At 45.4% G+C, this 24296-nt stretch overlaps 1 protein-coding gene across 2 annotated transcripts in view; it reads left to right on the forward strand.

Annotated features, from left to right (window-relative positions):
* The first annotated feature begins 3370 nt into the window (after positions 1 to 3370).
* The window catches only part of CLUAP1 (clusterin associated protein 1), a 130983-nt gene continuing 110057 nt past the window's right edge, over positions 3371 to 24296 (forward strand). The window contains exons 1-2 of one of the 2 annotated variants that reach the window (XM_033914557.1): positions 3371 to 3555; positions 21033 to 21144. In XM_033914557.1, coding sequence (XP_033770448.1) covers positions 3534 to 3555; positions 21033 to 21144 — 134 coding nt within the window. In that variant the 5' untranslated portion in view covers positions 3371 to 3533. Of the gene's footprint in view, positions 3556 to 3609; positions 3758 to 21032; positions 21145 to 24296 lie in introns of those variants that run through there. The other variant, XM_033914556.1, reaches the window with a different exon arrangement.

Raw genomic sequence — 24296 nt, forward strand, 5'->3', positions numbered from 1 at the left:
CCATCATCTGCCCCTTCTCTCTCTTTCCCCCCACTTTCATCAGCATCTGCCCCCTTTCGCTCCCTACAACCCAATTCCATGCAGTATTGTTCCCCCTTATGTCTCTTTCCCTGCAATTCCATCAGCATCTGCCCCTTTCTCTCCCTCCACCACGCATCCATACCACCCTGACCCCTTCTCACCCTTCACCATAATTCCATACCACCCTGACCCCCTTTGTCACCCTTCACCATGATTCCATACCACCCTGACCCCCCTTTGTCACCCTTCAGCATGATTCCCTACCACCCTGACTCCTCTTTGTCACCCTTCAGCATGATTCCCTACCATCCTGACCCCCCTTTGTCACCCTTCAGCATGATTCCCTACCGCCCTGACCCCCCTTTGTCACCCTTCAGCATGATTCCCTACCACCCTGACCCCCCTTTGTCACCCTTCAGCATGATTCCATATCACTCTGACCTCCTTTCTTTCTGCATCCCAAAGGTCCCGTGATGCCTGCTTCTACTCGGATGGAAGAGGTAAATGACTTCGGAGGGGGCTGGGCCAGCAGACGCAGTTAGTTGCGGCAAGATCCCGCGATGACTGCGGCTGCCGGACCCTGCCCCCTCCCCCGACATCACTTACTTCTTCCCAGTCATCGCGGGACCTTCTTCACTTCAGCGCGGCTGCCGACTGTGCTCTAAGTACGGCAGCCGCGCTGAAATGCCGTTTGAAGCAGCGCGGGAGGTTCCGGATCCGGCCGGCTGTGCACCCCCTTGGAGCATACACCCGGGGCGGACCGCCCCTCCCCCCTTGGTACGCCACTGTGCTGAAGATATTGCCATGCAAATCAAACTTGAAATGGAAACCTTGGAAGTTGGCCTTCTGCGCTGGCTCAGCTTCCTTAATACAAACAATGATTGAACAGTCAAAACTCATTGGTTATTTCAAGAAGAACTCTACTGACATCTAGCAACTTCAAAATCTTATCTTATTTTCTGGAACCCATTGGACTGAATTCAGTCAACTGGACCTTTTGATTAACGTGGAAAGCCGAAACTACTTTTCGAAAAAAGGAAGGACTCCAGCCTCTGAGAACCGGAGAAACGGCTCAATATAGGACAAAGCTTGCAGCTCGGAAACTCTTCTTGTTGAGCTAATAGCCCAAAAATGACTCTTTACTGTAAGATCCATAAACGATGCTACCTGTAAAGGCTCATACAGTGCCTGACAGACAGCCTTCAGAACCAAGTTAAGGTTCCACATTGAGAAAGGCTGTCACAGGCGGATGTAACAGCAACACTCCCTTCAAAAATCTGGAGACATCTGGGTGAGAGGCTAAGTGGATCTTATCCACCAATGCTCAAAAGCATGAAAGACCCACAATCTGTACCTTGAGCAACCCAACTGCTAGACCCTTCTTGAGGCCAGCCTAGAGAAAAGCCAGGACTGTAGCAATCGACACTGAAAAGTGTTCCACTTTCCTGCTGATAAACCAGTCTCAGAAACTCTTCCAAGCCTTAGAATAGGTGGAAACCATTGCTGGTTCTTGGATCAAAGTAGGGTTGCAATTAAAGAATGGTGCGGGGAAAAAATTTGTCCCCGTCCCCCGCAAGCTCCATCCCCATCATCACAAGCACTGGCTGATCCCATCTGCACAAGCCTCGAATAGTTATGATTTTATTTCTCCCCACAGGTCGGTAGCCAGTATGGAAAGCTCTGAATGCATGGCTTTGATATCCGTTTTAATTTCCTGCAATATTTCTCGCAGTCCAGATAGTGCCTCGGGATGTATGGAAACCATGGAATCTCTAGATTGCTGTGGTGGATTTTCTGAAGCAGTGTTCTGTATTAGGTAGTTTCTCTATTGTTCTAGGTGTGTCTCCTGGTTGGGGCTGAAAAGCGTAGTCCTTTAGTGTGCGATGGCCCAACTGAGCCATGAGGGGTAGCAATTAATGCAGAAAGATCCGACCAACATACGATGCAAAGAAAAAATTAATCTAAACAATGTGATCTGCAGAAATTTGCACAGATTAGAGTAAGGCATGTGGAGCTCAATCTTCAAGCGGCCATCTTGTGTGATGACATCACCATGCCCCCGTTATGATTTATATTGAAATCATTTCATTAAAGTATAAAAAGAAACAATATTACATTAAATGACATTACATTAGGGACTTCTATTTCGCCTATACCTTGCAGTTCAAGGCGGATTACAAAAGAGCTAACTGGACATTTCCAGTGAAGTTACAACAGTTTTGGGTTTTTGGGGTTTTTTTCGGTTACAAGGGAGGAGAGGTAGCTGGATTAATTCCGGAAGAACTTGCAAATTGGATATTAAATTGACTGTACGTTACTGTGTGATATAACAAATAGATTACAGTTAGAGTACAAATAAGATTACGTTACATTTCAGGGATCTGAATACTTGGTTGGTGTTTTGGGGAGGAAAAATCACAAATACAGAAAAAGGATCAACAAAACCCATCTCCCTTCACAATATCCCCTCCACTATCAGGAAAACTGAATGCTACATAGAAAATTCATTCTAACAGACTACTTTGGTCACACACAGAGAACACAAATGCCAAATACCTGACCAAAAATAAACATAAATTAAACCAAAATTCCAAGAAGCCACACCTTCCATGTAGTACAACTCCAAAGAAATAGATCAATTTACTCCTATGCCCTGCAAAATATAAACATCACACATGCCAGGGATAGTGTTAGGCCAAGGAGTGCAATTAGGGCAACTGCCCCCAGACTAGAGAAAGACCTAAGCCTGCTGGAAGCAACTACTTTTTAAATACAAAATTATATTAAAAAAAAAAATCTTAAATTAGTCACAAATTGTCTATTTTTGTTCATATATTTAGGCCCTCTTTTACTAAGCCTATGAGCATTGGAGCATGTTAATGTCCCGGGCCGGTAGAAATCTCTACCGCAGCTTAGTAAAAAGGGGGGTTAGTTATAATTTTATTTGAAAATATTTGGGATTTTTTTCTTTTTGTGGGATTACCATCACTGAGTATAGGGTGCAGTGGAGATCCAGAGAGGGAAAAAAGCCCTCGTTCTGTGACCACCCCGTTTAAGAATCACTGACTAAAGATGTGCACAGGATTGGAGACTCTGGGAATCCATGGTGTTAGTAATAAAAACAGTCATTAATACCGTAGGGATGGGAGGGAATGGATCAGAAGAGGGGACGTGGTGGGGGGAAGGAAAACACTTTAAACACGCTGGAGCCACACGTTTAAAGGGCGATATTTGAATGCCTTGTTTATGCTCCTTCTCCAGCCCTACCTAATTATACAGTACTGTACAGTACTTTTATTTTAAAACATAAGCCGTTCGGTATCCTAGGTCTTTTGATGACTCTGCGCCTCCGTAACCGCCTTCTTTTTGGCTGCCATAGAGACGGACGGAAGCACCGCGTTCTTACTGGCCTCGATCTTTACTGTGTAGCTCTGGTTTTGGGGCGGGGGTGCGTTTCATCGCTTGTTTCTCGTGTTCCCCCCCCCTTCTCATCTTGGAGCTGAGCTACAGCCATGTCTTTCCGAGACCTCCGGAGTAAGAGACGCTGACGTTCACTTTACTATTTAAAATAAAATAGGGCCCAGGAGACGTCGGATTTAACTGATGGCTGGTGGCGAAGGGGAAAAGCTGGATGCCTTTCTCTCTTTGCTCTTAAGGCTGTTTTGCTTTACTTTTCGGGTGTCACTTGAAGGTTTAAGTAGCCCTTCCTGGGGTAGTGTACTTTATAGGTTAATAGGTACCTAGAAAACTCCATTTTTATTGGACTAAATACACTTTTGACTAGCTTTGGGGGAGGGGGGGCGTATTGTATTCCAATAACAGGCTCATTGCCCGTTTAAATTGGCTAGCAGCCAATATTCCAGGCTATGCAACTGAATATTGTCACTAACCGTGCTCAATCTAGTGCAATATGTCTAGTAGTCCTGAACACTAGGTTCAGATGCATAACCTTAGTAGTCCTGAACGCTGGGGTTATGCATCTGAACCGCAAGTTGCTTGCAGAATGCTGTCAATTATCTTTCAACTCTGCCCAGGAAGCTGCTCCTTTTCCCTTGGTTTTTTTCCTGCAAGCAAATTGCTCAGAAGTGGAATGTTTCTACTATTTGGGTGTTTGTCAGGTACTTGTGACTTGGATTGGCCTCTGCGAAGATGGGATACTGGGCTAGATGGACCATTGGTCTGACCCAGTAAGGCTATTCTTATTTTCTTATGTTCTTATGTAAGTGTTTCTGCTCTGCTGTTTTATTATTTTAGTATTTTTTTCTTAGTGTTCGGTTTGCGACTCGGTACCCAGAGGTTCCCACGTGCTGGGACCTCTGCCTGGGAGAAGAAACAGACAGGGACATCTAGCTAGCCAGCCTGCATTTGTATTTTTTGGAGCTCGGGGGTTGTCCCCTGGGTAGCTGCTCGCATCCCTGATTTATCAGGAGCTTGAGCACAGGCTGTTTGGCTCCATTCCAGCTTGGCTGGACTTAATAATGGACTGACTGCATGGTCCTTTCCCCCTTCGCAGCGTGAGGTTTTCCGGGGTTTGAGGCTTAGTCCGACTGGCAACCCAAAGACCAAGTTCGAACCTGTGAGGCAGAGTTCTTCTCCATTTGTAGGACTTTCCAAGAACAACCAACACTGCCTACAATGAATACAAAATGCAGCAAGCAGTCTGTTTCCTAAAAAACCTCAGCATCTGGGACTACATCATCCCATCACTGCCTTCCTATAAACAAATGCTGCATTTTAACTCCCTCACCTTTGCCTATAAGGCCAGGATTCTCAAAAATCCACGTTAAAAAGCAACGGTCTGCTAATGCAGCCGTTTTGATAGTGAATCTAAGAAACTGAGACATTCTCAAAAAATCACGCATGGAGATGAGGTCGGCGGACAGCAATGAAGATTCGCTAAATTTGCATGTGCCCATCGCTGGTGATAGCGATGGGCACATGCACAGAAAAAACGCTGTCAACGCTATCAAGAAAAAAACAGAACAACTGCGGGAGAAATGCCCACTTTCTCCTGCTGCACTAAAATCCCCGCTGCGACCAGCTCTTGCAGAAGGAGAGATGCCCACTCTCTCCTGCTGCACTAAAATCCCCACCGCAACCTGACCTGACTGCCCCCCCCTTGCAGCAGGAGAGATGCCCACTCTCTCCTGCTGCCCTAAAATCCCCACCGCAACCGCCCCCCACAACGGGAGAGATGCTCACTTTCCCCCTCTTTCAAGTGAACCCCTTCTCCTTACTTCAAAATAGATGACCCGGAGGGATGTGGACACCCTCTTCCTAGCTGTTGCATCATCTAAAATGGGCTTGCCCCTTCCTGGTGCATCTTGGGATGCACCTAGAAGGGTCCTAAGGCTGATTGGCCCAGACGCCTACGGACGCCTAAGACCCCTTCTATGGGGTGTCCGGACCAATCAGAGCCTTATGACCAATAGGAGAGGCCTTAAACAACCTGGGCCAATCGGGGAGAGGAAGGCCCATTTTAGACGATGCAGCAGGTGAGAGGAGGTCTACATTCCTCCGGGTCATCTATTTTGTGTGTATTGAGTTTCATGATGTTTAATTGACTTTGTTACAGAGCAGAAAAGACTGATCTGGTTAGGGAGTTCCCCATGCCCTCCTTGTTATTTCTTCTCTTTTAGGGGTGATCAACTGCTTTGGTACGAATTGAGGAGATGGGGTACTGCTCAGGTGAAATTGAAAAATGTAGATAATGCTTTCTGCATTCCTCGTGAGTAGATGGAAGGAACTCATTAAGTTCTTAAAGGAAAGAAGATTATCGAGGTAAGAACCTCTTTGTATCTCAAAACCATAGTAGTTTAGTTTGAAATGGTCCTTTGTCGACCATTTTTGCACTCTCGTTAAAGCTTCAGTTAGCACAGTAGATAAGTTTGATAAATTCACATCTAAGGAATTATGAGAAAGATATCAGTGTATGAGAATAGCCATTCCCCAGGGCTTAGGATAATTGAATTCAGAGTGGTCATAAAGATGTTGTATAGCAGTGGTGAAATAGGGAATCCTTGTACATGCTGCATGACGGGGACCAATGGTCCAATTAGACTCCATCCTTCATAACTATGTATCGTTTGTTTATGAGGAAATCTTGAAACTATTGTAGGACAGGTCCTGAGATTCCAAGTTTGGATAGTCTATTTACTGAGACCACTTATCACCTCCTAAATAAGAGGTGTTAAGTGCTTCTGCATAAACCGGGAGTAGATACTGTGGGCTAGATTCACTAACCTGCCCGATCGGGACCGATCCATGGCAGGCCGACCAATCAGAGCCTTATAATATTTAAATGGGGGGCGATCGGAGGAACGCCCGCCACCGACCGCACGGATTGCTACTGAGTGATCCCGATGTATGCGCAGACCATCTCTTTGCCTGCCAGTGGTTTGCGCATGCTCTCTCCGCGCAAGGAAAACACTTTGCAGGCAAGGAGGGAGGCAGGCGGGGGGGGGGGGGCAATCAGACAGAACATGTCAATCCTACTAGGTCTTAACCCGCCTGATTCTCCTCTCTGCCACTTTCCCTGCAGTGTGAGCCTGTGGGTTTAAAGTGGGGCTGCACTGCGGCATGTTTTGGAACACGCCGCAGTGCAGCCCCCACTTTAAACCCGTGGGCTCGCACTGCAGGGAAGGCGGCAGAGATCCAGAGCTCAGAGCAGAGAGCAAGGCAAGATCGTGGAAGAAAGCAGGGCTGAAAGATTGGGGCAGAGCTTGGGGTAGAGAGCACGGCATGATCGGGACAGAGAAGCAGGGCAAGATTGGGGCAGAGAGCAGGGCGGCAATGGAGCAGGAGAGTCGCCAGGAACGTGTGCGACTGGTCCTCAGCAGTTGCTTCTTCTGTTGATCGGCCAGCCCAGTCAGTGTCCCAGATTTGTTTAGTGAATCGTGTCCCTGCCTGCTTTGCATGCCATTTCCCCTCATTTGCATGCACGGATCGGAAGCGAATTGGAGGAGAGGTTAGTGAATCAGGTTGGAGGGAAATCGGGTTGCAAACCGATCGGTACACGATCGGTTTGCTTAATGAATGTAGCCCTGTGTTAAGGAGAATGTTAACAGACAACCTGCGATAGAAAATACTGGGAACACCCCCTATAGGTGCCACATTAATTTGGGAGCTACTGTGCAGTAAAAGTTATGGCTTAAAGCAAGGTAACTGAAAAATTTATTGTGGCTTAGTATTAGCTACTGGTTTTGCAATTATAATCTTGGCTTATTTATTTCAAGTAACATATATATCAATTTTGATGACTGGTTCTGTTTTAATTGATGTTTATAATACATTCTAATTGGTAGAAGAAACATATTTAAAGAATTGTGAGAAAGATGAAAACCAGAATACTGAAATTGGAAAAAAATAGGATGTGAAAGCAGAGATGAAGAATGTAGCATAATGAGTTTATTTTTGTTCCACCTATAATAGTGTGAAAAAATTCTTTTGGGAGTTAGCAAGTTTTTCGCACTATGGTTTTACTCATTAATTTGAAAAATAAAGTTATAATGAGTTTTGTGTAAGAAAGTTAAAAATGAAGATTTTAATAATTGCCTAGATTCTTAATTTCAGATTTAATTTAGGGGCTTGTTTTCAAAAGCTTTGAAAACGAGCCTCTTAATTTAAGGATTTATATTCCAGCTTTTCATTTCACAGAGTGTACAAAGTGGGATTACAATAGAATAAAGTATGCAATAGCATAGAAGAAAATGTGCAGTCAGTTGAGCTTGCCCTACCTGTCTCTTGCTCTCTGCAGTGAAAAAGGAACTGAATTGCCTTAAAGAGGAGCGTGTTGCAATTAAAGGAAACATCTTGGTATCTTATTGCCATTCCCACAAACAATAATCATTATTATTAAAATTTATAGGCCTCTTATCCAACTAATGTATTGCTGGGGTCAGGCATTACTCTTGCCTTTAGAGCAGGGGTGTCAAAGTCCCTCCTCGAGGGCTGCAATCCAGTCAGGTTTTCAGGATTTCCCCAATGAATATGCATGAGATCTATTAGCATACAATGAAAGCAGTGCATGCAAATAGATCTCAAGTATATTCATTGGGGAAATCCTGAAAACCTGACTGGACTGCAGCCCTTGAGGAGGGACTTTGACACCCCTGCTTTAGAGGTAGGTGAAGTGTCAGAACGTCTGGTTGGGGTCTGGGAAGAAGGGAAAAATGCTGGACCTTGTGGATAGGGAGGTAGGGAGAAGGAGAAATATTGAACTACTGTACTACTCTGACCCTTATACAGAGCAGTCACAGACTAAGAGGTTACATTTTCAGCAACCATGGGCTCCTCTAAGTAGCTGTCTTCTGATCATTTAAAAATAATTTGATATAAACTAGGAAAATACTATAGTGAATTTTTACAAGTTTCCAAGGTGGCTATTACAATTGATAGAAATATGATGGCAGATAAAGACCAATTGGCCCATCTAATCTGCCCATCCACAGTAACCATTATCTCTTCCTCTCTCTAAGAGATCCCATGTGCCTATCCCAGTCTTCCTTGAATTCAGACACAGTCTCTGTCTCCAGAACTTCTTCTGAGAGACTGTTCCACACATCTACCACCCTTTCGGTAAAAAAGTATTTCCTTAAATTACTCCGGTGCTTGTCACCTCTTAACTTCATCCTATGCCCTCACATTCCAGAGCTTGCATTCAAATGAAAGAGACTCGACTCATGCACATTTACATTACGTAAGTATTTAAACGTCTCTATCATATCTTTCCTCTCCTTCCTTTCCTCCAAAGTATACAGATTGAAGCTGTCCCCACACTCCTCTGGACAGACTCCATCCTTTTTATATCTTTTTGAAGGTGCGGCCTCCAGAATTGTACACAATATTCTAAATGAGGTCTCGCCAGTCTTGTACATGGGCATCAGTACCTCCTTTTTCCTACTGGCCGTACCTCTCCATATGCAACCTAGCATCCTTCTAGTGTTTCTGTCACCTTTTCAACCTGTGACGCTGTCCCCATACTACTTATTTTTTTTTTTTTTTTTTTATGTTTAAATATATTTATTGATTTTCAAATCATATAATCAAGAATACCTTGTACAGAAAGCAAATTAGCAATTCTACATAAAGCAAGAAATATTCCAATAACATTAAATCATATATTAACCAAAATGCTCAAGTCCTCAAATTTGGATCCAAGATTTCTTATAAAATAAAACAAAGATAGAAGAATTGAACTTAATGTACACTCTTTCATAAAGTTAGCTGGAAGGCTGATTGCTGGGATTAACCAATAGTCATAGAGCTTATGATTTTTCTACCTCCAATCGGGAGAGCGCTACAAAAGAAGTCAACTGATTAGGCTCAAAGAAAACATATTTAACTGATCGGTGATGCACTATACATTTACAAGGGTGTCGCAAATAAAAAGTAGCACCCAAAGATATAACACCTGGCTTCAACAAAAGAAATTCACGACGACGCTTTTGCGTCTCTCGTGATATCCCCATACTACTTATGACAAAGACCGCACACCATTTTAGTAGCCTTCCTCTGGACAGACTCCATCCTTTTTATATCTTTTTGAAAGTGCGGCCTCCAGAATTGTACACAATATTCTAAATGAGGTCTCACCAAAGTCTTATACATGGGCATCAGTACTAGAGAATGACACGGTGAAAAAATTGGTCCCCGTCCCCGTCTCACCATCCTCTGCACCGCCCCATCACCGCCATTCCCTTCACCGCCCCGTCACCGCCACTGCCACCCCATTCACCGCCCCGTCACTGCCACTGCAACCCCATTCACCGCCCCGTCACCGTCACCGCTGCATACATAAAAGCCTCAAACGGGTACGATTTTATATACTTTTCTAATATCTCCCCTATGTATCTGCCATTGCCCCCCCCTGTGTCCATATACCATCCCCATGGCATGTCCCCTTTTTGTCTCTGTCCCTATGCCCCATGCACATAATTTCCCCTCTTTCTGTTACCTTCCTGTGTCCAGATTTCCCCTATCTTCCTCTTCCATACCAGTGTGTCTCTTCTTTTCAACCCCATCTAGCTTTTTTCCCTCTTTCTTCCCCCCCCCCCTGCTTCTAGCATCTGGCTCACCTGCCTGTCCTTCCCTTTCTTTCCTGCTGTAGGTTTTTCTTTCCATTTTCATCACCTTGGCCCAGAATCCTTTTCCCTTTCACTCCCTCCTTACAGTCTGAGCCGGGAACACGGGTGATCGCACGGTCCTCGCAGCCCCCACCCGCCTGCCCAATCGATCCTAGTGTTTAGCCAGCTCTCTCCCTTCTCCTCACCTTAATTTGCAGGCTTTCTTTTTCAGCGACCTGCATGCTTTCCCAAAGAGCCGCACACGCGCGGCTGCTCAGTGTTCAATCTTCTGCTCTGCTGCAACTTCCTGTTTCCGGTTGCGTCAGAGCAGAAGATCGAAACTGAGCAGCAGCGGCTCTTTGATAGCGTGCGGGTCGCCGAAAAAGAAAATCTACAAACTAAGGTGAGGAGAAGGGAGAGAGCTGGCTAAACACTAGAATCGATTGGGCAGGCGGGTGTGAGCTGCGGGGACCGCGCGATCCTTCATGCCTCACTGCGGGGACAAGACCCATTCACCGCCCCGCGGGCGGTGAATGGCCTTGTCCCCGTCGCCGCAGCGACTGCTAGTTTTCTTCCCCGTTTTTGGCGGTGACCCGCGGCTAAAATGCGGTGGCCGCGGGTAAACCGCCACCGTGTCATTCTCTAATCAGTACCTCCTTTTTCCTACTGGCCGTATCTCTCCATATGCAACCTAGCATCCTTCTAGAGTTTCTGTCACCTTTTCAACCTGTTTGGCCACCTTAAGATCATCATATGCAATCACACCCAAGTCCAGCTCTTCTGTCGTGCACATAAGTTCTTCACCCCCTAAACTGTACCCATCCCTTTTGCAGCACAAATACATGACCTTGCATTTCTTAGCATTAAATTTTAGCTGCACCTCCCAGCGGCTGCCGGTCCACCCCTTGTTCCAGAGCAGAGCCGGCAGTCACAGTCATCGTGGGACCTTGCTGCATGGCATTGGGGTAGAGGGAGAGAAAAAGGAGCAGGATAGTTGTATGGAAGGGTGGTGCAAGGAGAGAAAGGGGGCAAATGCTGATGGAATTGGTGTTTAGGGAAAGGGGAGAGAGACATAAGGGGGAAGGATACTGGATGGAATTGGGTAGGAGGGAAGGAAAGGGGGCAGATGCTGATGAAAGTGGGGGGAAGGAGAGACAAGAGGCAGATGTTGATGGAAGAGGGGTGGATGGAGAGAGAGAAAGGGCAGACATTGGATGTTAGTGGGGAGGGTATAAGGGGAGCCTATGCTGGATGGAAGTGCGGATGGGAGAGAGAAGGGAGCAGATGCTGGATGGAAGTGGGGAGGAAAGAGAGAAAGAAGGGAGCAGATGCAAGAACGAAGTGGGGAGGATAGAGAGGGGAGCAGACACTGAATAGAAGTGAAGGGAGGGCAGACGCTGGATGGAAGTGGACAGAGAGGCGAAAATGCTGGATGGAAGGGGTAAAGAAAGAGGGCACATGATGGAAGGAGGGAATAAATGAAAAGAGGGCATATGATGGGAGGAAGAGGATTGAGTTAGTGAAATACTGGAGGGGGTGAGGAAAAGAGGTGGCAAGCTGTGGGTAGACAGTGAAAAGGGAAATTGATGATAGGGTTGTAAGAACTTACGGTAATTTAGACAGATGCAGAAAATAAATTGAGAAGGAAGAGAAGGGAGAGGAGAGAGTAAAGTGCCAGACCATGGGGGTATGGAAGAGGGAAGGGAAGGAGAGGAGAGAGAAGCCAGACCATTAGAGGCGGGGAGGGAATGGAAGAAGATGGATGCCAGACTAATGGGGGTGAAGGGAGAGATGGAAGGGGCATAGAAGGAGAGAAGATGCCATATAGAAGGGGCAGAGAGAGGACAGACAGTGGATGGAAGGAAGAGAGTGACAAGATGAGGAAAGCAGAAATCAGAAAAGACAAAGGTAGAAAAAAAATGTTCTATTTATTTTTTGTGCTAGGATAAAGTAGTTTTGTAGCTGTGTTGATAAATATTTATAAACAGAAAATGGAAATAAGGTGATCCTTTCATTGGACTAATTGTAATACATTTTTGAATACTTCAGAGACCAAAACCCACTTCCTTAGGTCAGGATAGGATACTGTAATAGCAGTATACTTTACTGACCTGAGTAAATTGGTTCTAGCCTCTGAAAGCTAATTGAAAAATGTATTAGTCCAATAAAATGGTATTATCTTATTTTCCATTTTTGTTTTATTCCCCCCCCCTCCTTGGACCCCTTTTATGAAACTGCTTTAGGCTTTTTTATCACCAGCCGTGACAATATTAGCTCCAATGCTCATAGGAATTCTTTGAGCGCCAGAGCTTTTACCGCCGTGGCCTGCAATTAAAAAAAACCCTGACGCAGCTACATAAAAGGGGGGGGGGAGTTTATTAATTTGTAAAGTGATGATCTCTTAGAGAGAGGAAGATATAATGGTTACTGCGGATGGGCAGACTAGATGGGCCATTTGGCCATTACAGTGGTACCTTGGTTTACGAGCATAATCCGTTCCAGAAGCATGCTCTTAAACCAAAACACTCGTATATCAAAGCAACTTTTCCCATAAGAGTTAGTGTAAACTTGAACAATTTGTTTCACATCCCCATAAACTTAATTACCATTAGGGACGCCTCCACCACTGCCTCTGCCACAGACCTATCCACGCGGCTCCTCCAATTCTCCTCCACTGCTGCTGTTCGCTGCCTCTCACTGCAGGTGGTGCTGGCTGTAAGCAAACCACCACCACCACAGAGTCCGACTGGACACTGTTGGCTCTGCTGCTCTCGGACGCTGCCCCCCCAGATGCCACTACCCCCTCTGCTGGGACTCTCAGGTGCTGGCTCACTCCTGCCGGACGCACCCCGACTCCCATGCTCCACCCAAGGCAACCGGTGCTGCTATCGCCTCTTCTCCCCCTCCCCGACTGGCCCTGTCCTTACCCCTGCACCACCGGTGATAGAAAGTGCCTGCTGCTGGTCTGCAGCTGAGCCTTGAGAATCTGCGCATGCTCAGGCCTTCTGGATCTCACCTTCTCCAAGATTCTCATGAGATCTCGAGTCTCGTGAGAATGTCGGTGAGTATGAGATCCAGAAGGCCTTGAGCATGTGCAGATGCTCAAGACTCAGCAGCAGACTGGCGGCAGGCCCTTTCTAACACCGGTGGTACACGGTTAAGGGCAGGGCTGGTCGGTAGATGGGGAGGAGATGATCGTGAATGGAGGGAGCAGCGCCGGCGGCCTCGGGGGGAGCAATATTGTTGGTTCCTGCGGTCGGGTCGGGTCAGGTCGGGGCTCACAAATCGAATCAATGCTTGGTTTGCGAGTCAAAAGTTTGCTGAGTGTCTTGCTCGTCTTGCAAAACACTCGCAAACCGGGTTACTCGTAAACCGAGGTTTGACTGTATCTGGGATTATGTTTCTATTTCTCTGTTTTACACATTTACATCTGCTATCTTTATATGTTGCACAATATTAGGGGACATGCGTTACTGTTTCTGTAGTATTGTATTGCATGCAGAGTCCAGCTTCTTGGTGGTTCAGTTTAACTTTTGTCTACGCATTTCTATTTTATCACCTCTTTTACAAAATTGTAGAGCGTTTTTTAATGCTGGCCGTGGTAGTAACAGCTCCGAATTCTATGAGCGTCTGAGCTGTTACCACTGTGGCCAAAAAATGCACCACAGTTTTGTAAAAGGGGGAAGGGTTAGTTTGTGATTACATATTCCATACTAGGCAAAGGTGTTTTCTGTGTTCTGTGTGTATGAAAGACATGCTCTCTGTTAGCATTGACTGTGCAGGATCAATCTGTACTAGTCTGGCTTGTTTAGTTTTACAATGGGTATATTGATGTTCTACTGCTTACTGCAGTATGTAAGATGCTGCCTTTTCTTAGTACACTCTTGTTGTGCGACTTGTGGATTGTTACTAAAAATCATAATTTTCATACAGGTGGGGGGTGGGTCAATAAAATGATGGGCCCCGGGTGTCACATATGCTAGGTATGCCACTGCACATTGTAAAGAACTTTATCCCAGGACAAGCAGGCAGCATATTCGCACATGTGGGTGACGTCATCCACGGAGCTCGGATGCGGACAGCTTTGCAAGCAGACTTGCTTATAGAATTTTAGAAAGTTCGCGACTGCCGCACTGCCCAGTGCAGGGCGCGCCTCTCCTCAGTTCTCAGTTTTCTGCGGAGCCGAGAAGTCCTATTTCAACGCTCTGTGCTAGACTCAGTTCTACTTCGTGCCTTCTCTCACCGTGGCTCGTGTTTTTTTTCTTTTCAGGGTCGCTGTGTTTTTCTTTTGTTTTTTCTTTCGGTCACGGCAGGGCCAGCCTTGCAGCCTCAGCCTCCGGGCTTCGAATTAACTGCAGCTATTTTCCCCTTTATGCCCCGGCCAGTTACAGGCTTCAAGAAGTGTTGCCTTTGACAGCTCGTGATCTCCCTCACTGACCCATATCAGTGGTGTATTCAGTGTTTGGGACCTGACCATTGTCCGGAGTCGTGTGCCCGCAAACGTCGTCGAGATCAGATGGAAAAACTCTTTGGCGGTATGGATCCACTTGCCCCTGTCTCGACCTCAACTCCGGACAAGCTTCTCACCGGGGTTCCGCCTTTGCCTCGACCTTGGCCTCGACTTTAATCAAGCCATCCTCATTCGTCGGGTCTTCATCCTCAAGCAAATCTGCTAAGTCTTCCCCTGACGAGACACTTGCCTCGCTGCCTCCCTCAGGTCAGGTACCAGCAGTAGTTATCAAGCTGCCCAAGAAGCATGTCTTCAAGTCAAAGAGTCATTCTTCCTCGGAGACTTTAGCCACACCAAATGTACTAGACCTTCAAGTCTCGGTGTCACATTTGGAGGCTATGATCCAGACCATCTTGGATCGTCAGTTTGATAATATGCTTGCCAAACATACTCCTGCCTCGACTCTGCTTCCTGCAGTCCAGCCTGAGCACTTAGCAGAATCACAAGGAGTCAAGTCCTTGGCTGTGCCTTGAGCTGATCCTCCTCACTCTATACAAGGAGTCGAGTCCTTGGGAGTGCCTCGAGAGGACTTTACATAAGGAGTCGAGTCTTTGCGAGTGTCTCACCTGGAGCATAGGCATGCTACTCAAGGAGCCGAGTCCTTGTCAGTACCTCGAGATACCTCGACACCAGGCATTCAATGTCTTTTGGTGTCTCGATCTCAATCTTCAGCCTCCAGCCCTCCCTTCTTGTATAAGGCATCGCTTTTCCCGAGGCATAGGACAAAGACTCCTCGGCTTTCTTCTCAGCAAGACCTGCCTGGTTCGAGGCACAGTTCTCCGCAACAGTCGAGGCATCCATCGAGGCACAGATCCTCTTCTCGAGACCAGCCTCTTCTCTCCAGAACTCGAGACCCTTCGAGGCCTCCAACTCCGAAGTCGAGGACACCACCTCCAGATACCTCTGCTTCTTTTCCTGCGAGGGATTCTATCCATTCTCTCAGTGAGTTGTCTATACCTGCATATTCAGGCCTCAGGTATCAATACTCTAGAGAAGCTTCACCTTCGTTTTCTGCCTTGCGAGGCACCTCGAGGTCACCTTCTTCTCCTTGAGGTCAACCTTCCTTGGAGCAGATATCTTTTTCTTCTTTCCTAAGTCAAATGAGTAAGGACCTCAGTATTACTTTTGACTCTGATTCCAAATACTCTCAGGAATATTTAGAAGAAATGGGTATGTCTCATCCTCCTGCGGAGTCTGTCAAATTGCCCATTAATAGACTTCTTTCTCAAACCTTTAAGAGAAATCTTGAGACTCCTTATTCCATTCCTGCTGTCCCAGGAAAATTGAAGTCTCGTTGATGGTCCACTGCAAGGGCTTAGAGAAATCTCAGTTATCCCATCAATCCCTTCTTGTGGAATCTTCTCTGAAAAAAAACAACCCTGCCAAAGTTTATGCCACTGTCCCTCCTGGAAGACTGGGCAGAACCATGGACAAGTTTGGTCGCCGTTTGTATCAAAATTCTTTCATGGCAACTAGAGTTTTGAATGACAGTTTTGTTTTAATTTCTTTCTTCAAGCATTTGGTTGACACACTGCCTGAATATTTCAAATATATTCCTCAACACTGTCTTCCAGGGCTTCAGGGTTTCACTCTGACTCAACTCCGCATGCATCTTCTTCAATCTTCCTAAGATGCATTTGAACTTTCCTCGAGAGTTGCTGCCTTTTCAGTGGCGATGCGCAGGCTTTCCTGGCTCCGCACTATAGACTTGGACCCTAATCTTCAAGATCGTCTAGCCAACATTTCTTGTCAAGGCAATGAATTGTTTGATGACTCTATCGAGGCAGCTACCAAACGTTTGTCTGAACATGAGAAATCTTTTGCATCCATCACTCGGCCTAAGCCTAAGCCTTCTACCTCCAAAGGCTTCAGACTCTTCCATCTTACCAGAGGCGTTTTTCACAGAGAGCAGCTCCTTATACAAGAGTGCCTCCTAAGAAACAACCACAACAGCAACAGAGGCAGAAGAAATCTCAGACTCCTGCTGCACCTAAGGCCTCTCAGCCTTTTTGACCATCTAATACAGAGCATAACCTTCATTGTTCTACCTCTGTCCTCTCCATCATTTTTACCACTGCTGGGAGATCATTACAACAACGTCAGGATGCTCTCATTCATCTCTGCCACAAAGTGTCTTCCTTGACTACAATTTCAGCAAGACACATGATGATTCTCCTAGGGCACATGGCTTCTACAGTTCACATGACTCCTTTTGCTGGACGTCACCTAAGAATTCCTCAGTGGACCCTGGCATCTCAGTGGGCGCAGGCTTGCAACCCATTCTCTCAACACATCAAAGTGACTCTTTCGTTGAGACAGTCTCTCCACTGGTGGATGCTCTTTTCCAATCTCTCCAGAGGTTTACTGTTTCAAACGCCCCCTCATCAGAAGGTCCTCATGACAGATTCCTCGACCTACACTTGGGGGGGCTCATCGCGATGGTCTCCGTACTCAAGGCCATTGGTCCAGCATGGATCGTCAGTGTCGCATCAATCTGTTGGAACTCATAGCAATTTTCAATGCTCTCAAAGCTTTTCAGCATCTTCTTCATGACCAGGTGGTCCTCATTCAAACGGACAACCAAGTCGCCATGTACTATGTCAACAAGGGACAGGATCTCTCCCTCTTTGCCAGGAAGCACTACAGGTATGGGATTGGGCAATCCTTCACAACACCTTCCTCAAAACTGTCTACATTCAAGGAGAGAAAAACTGTCTGGTGGACAAATTGAGTCATCTTCTACAACCTCACGAATGGACACTCAATTCCTCATCTCTTCATCACATTTTTTTCTCAGTGGGGGACTCCTCAGATAGATCTCTTCGCGTCTCCCCACAACAACAAACTGCCTCAGTTCTGTTCTAGGATATACTCTCCTTACCGACTGGAGGCAGATGCTTTTCTACTGGAATGGACGAATCAGTTTCTCTATGCGTTCCCTCCATTCCCTCTCATTCTCAAGACACTTGTCAAACTCAAACAGGTAGATTCAGGGGCAATGTTAGGAAATTCTACTTTACAGAGAGGGTAGTGGATGCCTGGAATGCGCTCCCGAGAGAGGTGGTGGAAAGTAAAACTGTGACTGAGTTCAAAGAAGCGTGGGATGAACACAGAGGATTTAGAATCAGAAAATAATATTAAATATTGAACTAAGGCCAGTACTGGGCAGACTTGCACGTTGTGTCTGTATATGGCAGTTTGATGGAGGATAGGCTGGGAGGGTGTAGATGGGCTGGAGTAAGTCTTAACAGAGATTTCGGCAGTTGGAACCCAAGCACAGTACCAGGTAAAGCTTTGGATTCTTGCCCAGAAATAGCTAAGAAGAAAAAATTTAAATTGAATCAGTTGGGCAGACTGGGTAGACCATTCGGGTCTTTATCTGCCGTCATCTACTATGTTACTATGTATTTGTCTCAATCAGGTCTCAAATCCATATCCATTTGAGTCCATCTCAGTGCAATTACTGCTTTCCATCAGCTTATCGAAGGGAAACCCCTTTCTGCTCATCCTGTGGTTTCCAGGTTTATGAAAGGTCTTTTCATTGTCAAACCATCTCTCAAACCGCCTCCAGTGGTTTGGGATCTCAATGTTGTTCTTGCTCAATTGATGAAGCCTCCTTTCGAACCAATGGATTTGGCTCATCTTAAATATCTCACTTAGAAAGTGTTTTTTTCATTGCTCTCACGTCTGCTAGCAGGGTCAGCGAGCTCCAAGCTTTAGTTGCAGACCCCATTCCACAGTATTCCATCATGACATCATCCTAAATTCTTACCTAAAGTGGTTTCAGAATTTCATCTCAATCAATCCATTGTACTTCCAGTGTTTTTTCCAAAGCCTCATTCTCACCCTGGAGAATCAGCTCTTCATACTCTGGACTGTAAGTGTGCTTTGGCTTTCTACTTGCAACACACTCAACCACATAGATCTGCACCTCAACTTTTGTCTCCTTCGATACAAAGAAGTTGGGACATCCAATTTCCAAGTGCACCATCTCCATCTGGTTAGTTGCTTGCATCTCTTTCTGCTGTGCTCAGGCTGGACTGCATCTACAGAGTCGAGTCACAGCGCACAAAGTCAGAGCCATGGCGGCATCAGTGGCTTTCCTCAGATCTACTCCTATTGAGGAAATCTGCAAAGCTGCCACCTGGTCCTCGGTTCATACATTCATTTCTCATTATTGTCTGGATACTTTTTCCAGACAGGATGGCATTTTGGCCAGGCAGCTTTACAAAATTTATTCTCCTAAGTTGCCAACACTCCCACCATCCCTTTCTAGTTAGCTTTGAGGTCACCTATGTGTGAGAATATGCTGCCTGCTTGTTTTGGGATAAAGCACAGTTACTTACCGAAACAGGTGTTATCCAGGGACAGCAGGCAACCCACCACCTCCCCTGATTGGCTTCTCTGCTAGCTATTTGAACTAAGGAGAGGTGCGCCCTGCACTGGGCAGGAAGGCACTCACGCATGCGCGGTGCAGCAGTCGCAAACTTTCTAAAGTTCTACAAGCAAGTCTGCTTGCGAAGCTGTCCCGCATCTGGGCTCCGTAGATGAAGTCACCCACATGTAAGAATATCTGCCTGCTGTCCCTGGATAACACCTGTTACGGTAAGTAACTGTGCTTTTTATGCATCGACTCCAAGGGACATACTGGACATACATACCCCCAACAGTACACAGCCTGTGTATTTACCGTGCGTTAAGTTTTGCTGTTAAAGTTGCATTAAGTGCAAACATTTACTGCACTTTAGTAAAAAGGCTCCAAGTAAAAAGGCTGGTGAAATCAAAATTGAACTATTTGGCCACAACCACACAAGATCATACATTTGAAGAAAATAGGGTGACAACATAAAGGAAAAAAACCCACATTGCATGGACATTTTATGCTTTGGGTTTGTGTTGTAGTCTGTGCCAAGGAAATGTTATGCTAGTAGAATGAAGAATGGATATAACTAAAGATCATGGTTATTTTAGATTTAGGAGCCTATTTACTATAGTGCAGTACATTTTTGTACCTTATTAGCTAATGTCCCTCAGTGAAGAAGCTGAAGCTGAAAAGTTTGAATATGTTAGCAAAATGGTGATCAGGAACATACTTCAAAATCAACCATGAAGTAATTATAAGGGAAGGTAAAGGTTTTGGAATGGCCTTCACAGTCTCCACTCTTGAATATTATTGAATTTATGAATATTTCTGAGCTAGAATTGATCTGCAGGAAAGAGTGGGGAAATATTCCAAAAGTGAGAATAGAAAGACTCTCAGCTGGTCACAGGAAATGATTGGAAATTTTTATTTTTGATAGAGGAGATTGTGTGCTCACTAAGACCCCCCTTTTACAAAGCTGTGCAGGCAAGTGCTGCATGGCAAATGCTCTGACACCCATTCAATTCCTGTGGGCATTGAAGCATTTAAAGCGCTGTCGGGCTTTGTAAAAAGGGTCCTAAGTATAGAAAAAGTACCTGTATATAAAATTTGTAAAATCCCTTTAACTGTATCACAGAAAGGTGGTATATGGAATCCCTTCCCATTCTGTTTTTATTTTTGAGGATTCACACTAGATATTTCCTTGTCCACAGTGGTCTTGCAATCTAACTTTTGTACTTGAGGCAATGGAGGGTTAAGTGACTTGTCCAAGAGCTGCAGCAGCAGGATTTGAGCTGAAATTCCCTGGATGTCAGCTCAGTGCTCTAACCACTAGGTTACTTCTCTGCTCCACTCCATTGTTATTCTAGAATGGTAACAGCATGCACAGATTCACCTGGTAACTGTGCAGTTTAGTACCGTATTTTCACGCATATAACGCACGCGTTATACACGATTTTACAAACCGTGCATAACCATGCGTGTTATACGTGTGAGCGCGTTGTACAAATTTTTTTTTACATAGTTCTCCCCCCCCCCGACGTCCGATTCATCACCCCGAAGGACCGCTCGCACTCCCACCCGAAGGACCGCTCGCACCCCCACCCGAAGGACCGCTCGCACCCCCACCCGAAGGACCGCTCACACCCCCACCCGAAGGACCGCTCGCACCCTTCGGGTGGGGGTGCGAGCGGTCCTTCAGAAAGGAGAGTCGAGACGGCGAGAGGAGAGTCGGGGCGGCGAACGGAGAGTCGGGGCGGCGAGAGAAGAGTCGGGGCGGCATGCGCGGTATACGCGTGTGCGCGCTATAGTAAAAAATTTTTACATAAATTTCTGTTCCCCGCGCGCTATACCCGTGTGCGCGTTTTACACGGGTGCGCGGTATATGGGTGAAAATACGGTAATTAAGCCCCTTTGTGTGAGTTATGTGCCCTTTAAATTGATTACTTAAATATTGATTGCTGTTATGGTTATTGTAATATTCTTACTGTGGAACTGTGTGAGCTGCCTAGATTCATACAGCAAGGCAACAAAATTGTAATAAATAAAAGTAATTGAAATGTTTTTTTTTCCCTAGATTTTACAGAGATGATGAGGGCCCTGGGTTACTCTCGACTCATCTCTATGGAGAATTTCCGCACCCCCAACTTCCCATTGGTATCGGAGGTACTAGTCTGGCTTGTAAAAAGGTTAGTGTTTTCATCCCTAGAAGAGTGGGCAGTGCATACTGGTAAAAGCAGAAAGGTGTGAAATATATTTGAATATTTGCTTGTCACAAAGTCACTTAACATTCTTGTGATCATACTAAAGTTTGAAGATCTTTGACACAGGAGACCTTTCCACAGGTGCTCTATTATGTAGTTGCGGAGCTAAATTCACTAAGCTTTTATTCCATAGAGAATGGGAGTAAAGCCTTAGTGAATTACTCTTACGTGTTGAGAAATGTTTAGCCAAAAAGAATTTCTAGTCCAATAGGAACATTAGTCTTGATCAATGAGTTTTAGCTCTTTTTAATTGCAAAATGTGTAGAGAGTCTCATTTACATATTCTTCTACTCTTCCTCCCCTTACTCAGGGCTATGCTGTCGTCCTCAGTCTTTTTCTCTACAAGCGTTGTAGGAGCTTGTCTGTTCTGCTCGGGTTTATTTTCTAATTATTGTTCGTGTTTTTTATCTGATTGTGAGGGTCTCGGTTTCCCTGAGACATCTTTGACTGTGAGATGACACAGACTCTCAGGTTAGAGGTCCGTAGCCCGCAGGCATCTGCTTTGCTGGATTCCTGTGTGGCCAGCCTGCTTCAACAGTTCGGAGGCTCAGGGACAGTTCCCTTGGGAGCAAGCTCACCCCAGGTCTCGTCTGCAGTGGATTTGAGCAAAGGCTGTTTGTCTCCTGTGGTGGTTTTGATCCTGGATTTGGGCCAGCTGTATTTCTTCCCCCATGATATTGCATGAGCTTTGGTCGGGGTATGAGGGTCCACTCCTACAAGGGGTCTGGACAGCAGACTGAAGAAACAAGCCATTTGGATGATTCTAGGCTTGTCTGAGGCAGAAGTCTTCTCATACCTCTGGCTAGAGGTTCAGTGAATAGCAGCTCCTAGCACAAGCATGCATAGTAAGTAGGGCCGGTACTCTTTGGAGTACCAAGTCAAGCAGTTTTGTTCCAGCAATGCAGAAAGGATGGAGTCTGGAGTTGACCATAGAGGAGATGGGTACAGATACAAGGAACTTATCTGATGAGCAGAGTGTCTGGGGGAGAGTGTGGGGAGAGATGAGAGAGAAGAGATACTGGAGAACTGTAGAGTGAAACACTTGTAGGTCAGTAAGAGGAGTTTGAACTGTTTGTGGAAATGGATAGGGAGCCAATGAAGTGACTTGAGGAGAAGGGTAATGTGGGCATAGTGAAGGGGAGGAGGGACACTGGACAATAGTTGGAAGGACAGGTACGGTCCAGCGAGGGTTTTTTTTTTTTGAGGATTGGTTTAACAACAGCATGTTTGAAAACTTCGGCCACAGTTGCGGTAGAGAATGATAGACTGAGGATATAGCAGATGGATGGGAAGACAATAGGAGAGATAGTGGTAAGTAGATGTGTGGGGATGTGATCAGAGAAACAGGTGGTGAGTTTGGAAGAAGAGAGAAAATATGCAGTTTCCTCCTTAGTAATTTCAGGAAAGGAAGATAAGGTGGCAAAGGATGAGGGAAGGTTGGTAGAGCAAGCTGGGGGTGGTGATTCAGTTGAGAACTCAAGGTTAGTTTTATGAAACGTGTAGAAATTCTCAGCCATAGTCTGAGGGGAGAGTGACAGAAGGGTTGGAGGTGGGGGGACCTTGAGTAAGGAATTCAGTGTGGCAAAGAGCTGGCGAGGGTTAGAACTGAGAGAGACAGTCAAGTAGGTGTAGTAGTCTTGTTTGGCAAGTGAGAGAGCAGATTGGAAGGGGTAATGGAGCACAGCTGAAAATCAAATGAGAATGTTAAGGCTAGAAGCATAAGAGTCAGAGAGGTTGTTAGCATGAATGTTGAAATCATGAAGGATAAGGGAGGGAGATGAATGTTCAAGGAAGAAGGAAAGCCAGGAGTCATAGTCAGTGAGGAATGAAGAGAGGGACTTATCAAGGGGTTGGTAAATGACAGCTGTGTGGAAGGGTAGAGGCACAAAAAGATGGATAGAGTGGACTTCAAAGGAAGGGAAGCAGTGAGACTGAGGTGGGAGAAGGGTTTGAAAATTTGCAACCACCTCCATGACCAGCCAAGCGAGGCATATGGAAGAAGCTTCCATGACACAGGGCAGCAGCCGAAGTAGAGTCATCCAGGCAGATCCATATCCTAAATATTCTTGTAATGTTTCACAAATTTATATTCGAGAGGATGAATGGCTTCATAGAGCTAATCCAACAGTTAGGCACTCATAGAAGTCATAAAATCTGTTGGAATTAGATAAAGATTACTATTTCGCCTCCTGAAAGTCATTTTTGGGGTCAGTAACCTGCATCAGATTGTTATGGCTATAAGAGGATATTTCATATAAGATGTAGAGATTAGAGCTGAAGAATCTCTCACTGTCTTTCAGTGCCTTCATCTTAATTTTATATATTCTCTAAAGTGCTGGTAAAGGGTGTAACAAATTAAATGATCAAATTTAACAAACAGATATTTCCAGTAGTTAAACACATGCAAGCTCTGGAGCTGAACGGGAGTGTGTGGCACAGTGGTTAGAGCTATAGCCTCAGCATCCTGATGTTTTGGGTTCAAATCCCATGCTGATCCCTGTTTCTGATGCCAGAGATAGGGTCCCCCACCTCTAAAACCCCTTTCCCTGAGTTTTTTAAATTTCAGGGGAGCTCCCATGGGCCGTTTTTGGCATGAATTCGCTGGCAGCAGCCATCTTGGATTTTAAATCATCTTTTTATCTAAAGTCTCTATCTGTCTCAAAACCCAGGTACATTAGACAGAGTGTGAGCCTGCCAGGACAGATAGGGGAAAATGCTTTAGTACCTGAATGTAAACCACTTAGGTTATAAGTGGTATATAAATACTAAAAATAAATAAAATCAGATGTGGACAAGTAGAAAGTGATGTAAATAGGGGAAATAATACTAATTGTATATACAGAAGGCTTGGTTCCTTATTAAGAGTTCCTTATTAAGAGTCACCACCTGGGAAGTGGACAATAGATTGACATTCCCAGCTTAATGTATAGCAGTGGTCAAAAAAAGCAAATAGAGTGTTAGGAATAATTTGGAAGAGAATAGACTATAAAACTAAAAAACATAATGTGTCTTTATAAATCTATAGGGCAACTGCACTGTAAGCAATATCTGCAGTTCTGACAATCTCAATAAAATGA

The sequence above is a fragment of the Geotrypetes seraphini genome, chromosome 11 (assembly GCF_902459505.1).
Source record: "Geotrypetes seraphini chromosome 11, aGeoSer1.1, whole genome shotgun sequence".
NCBI classification, from domain to species: domain Eukaryota; kingdom Metazoa; phylum Chordata; class Amphibia; order Gymnophiona; family Dermophiidae; genus Geotrypetes; species Geotrypetes seraphini.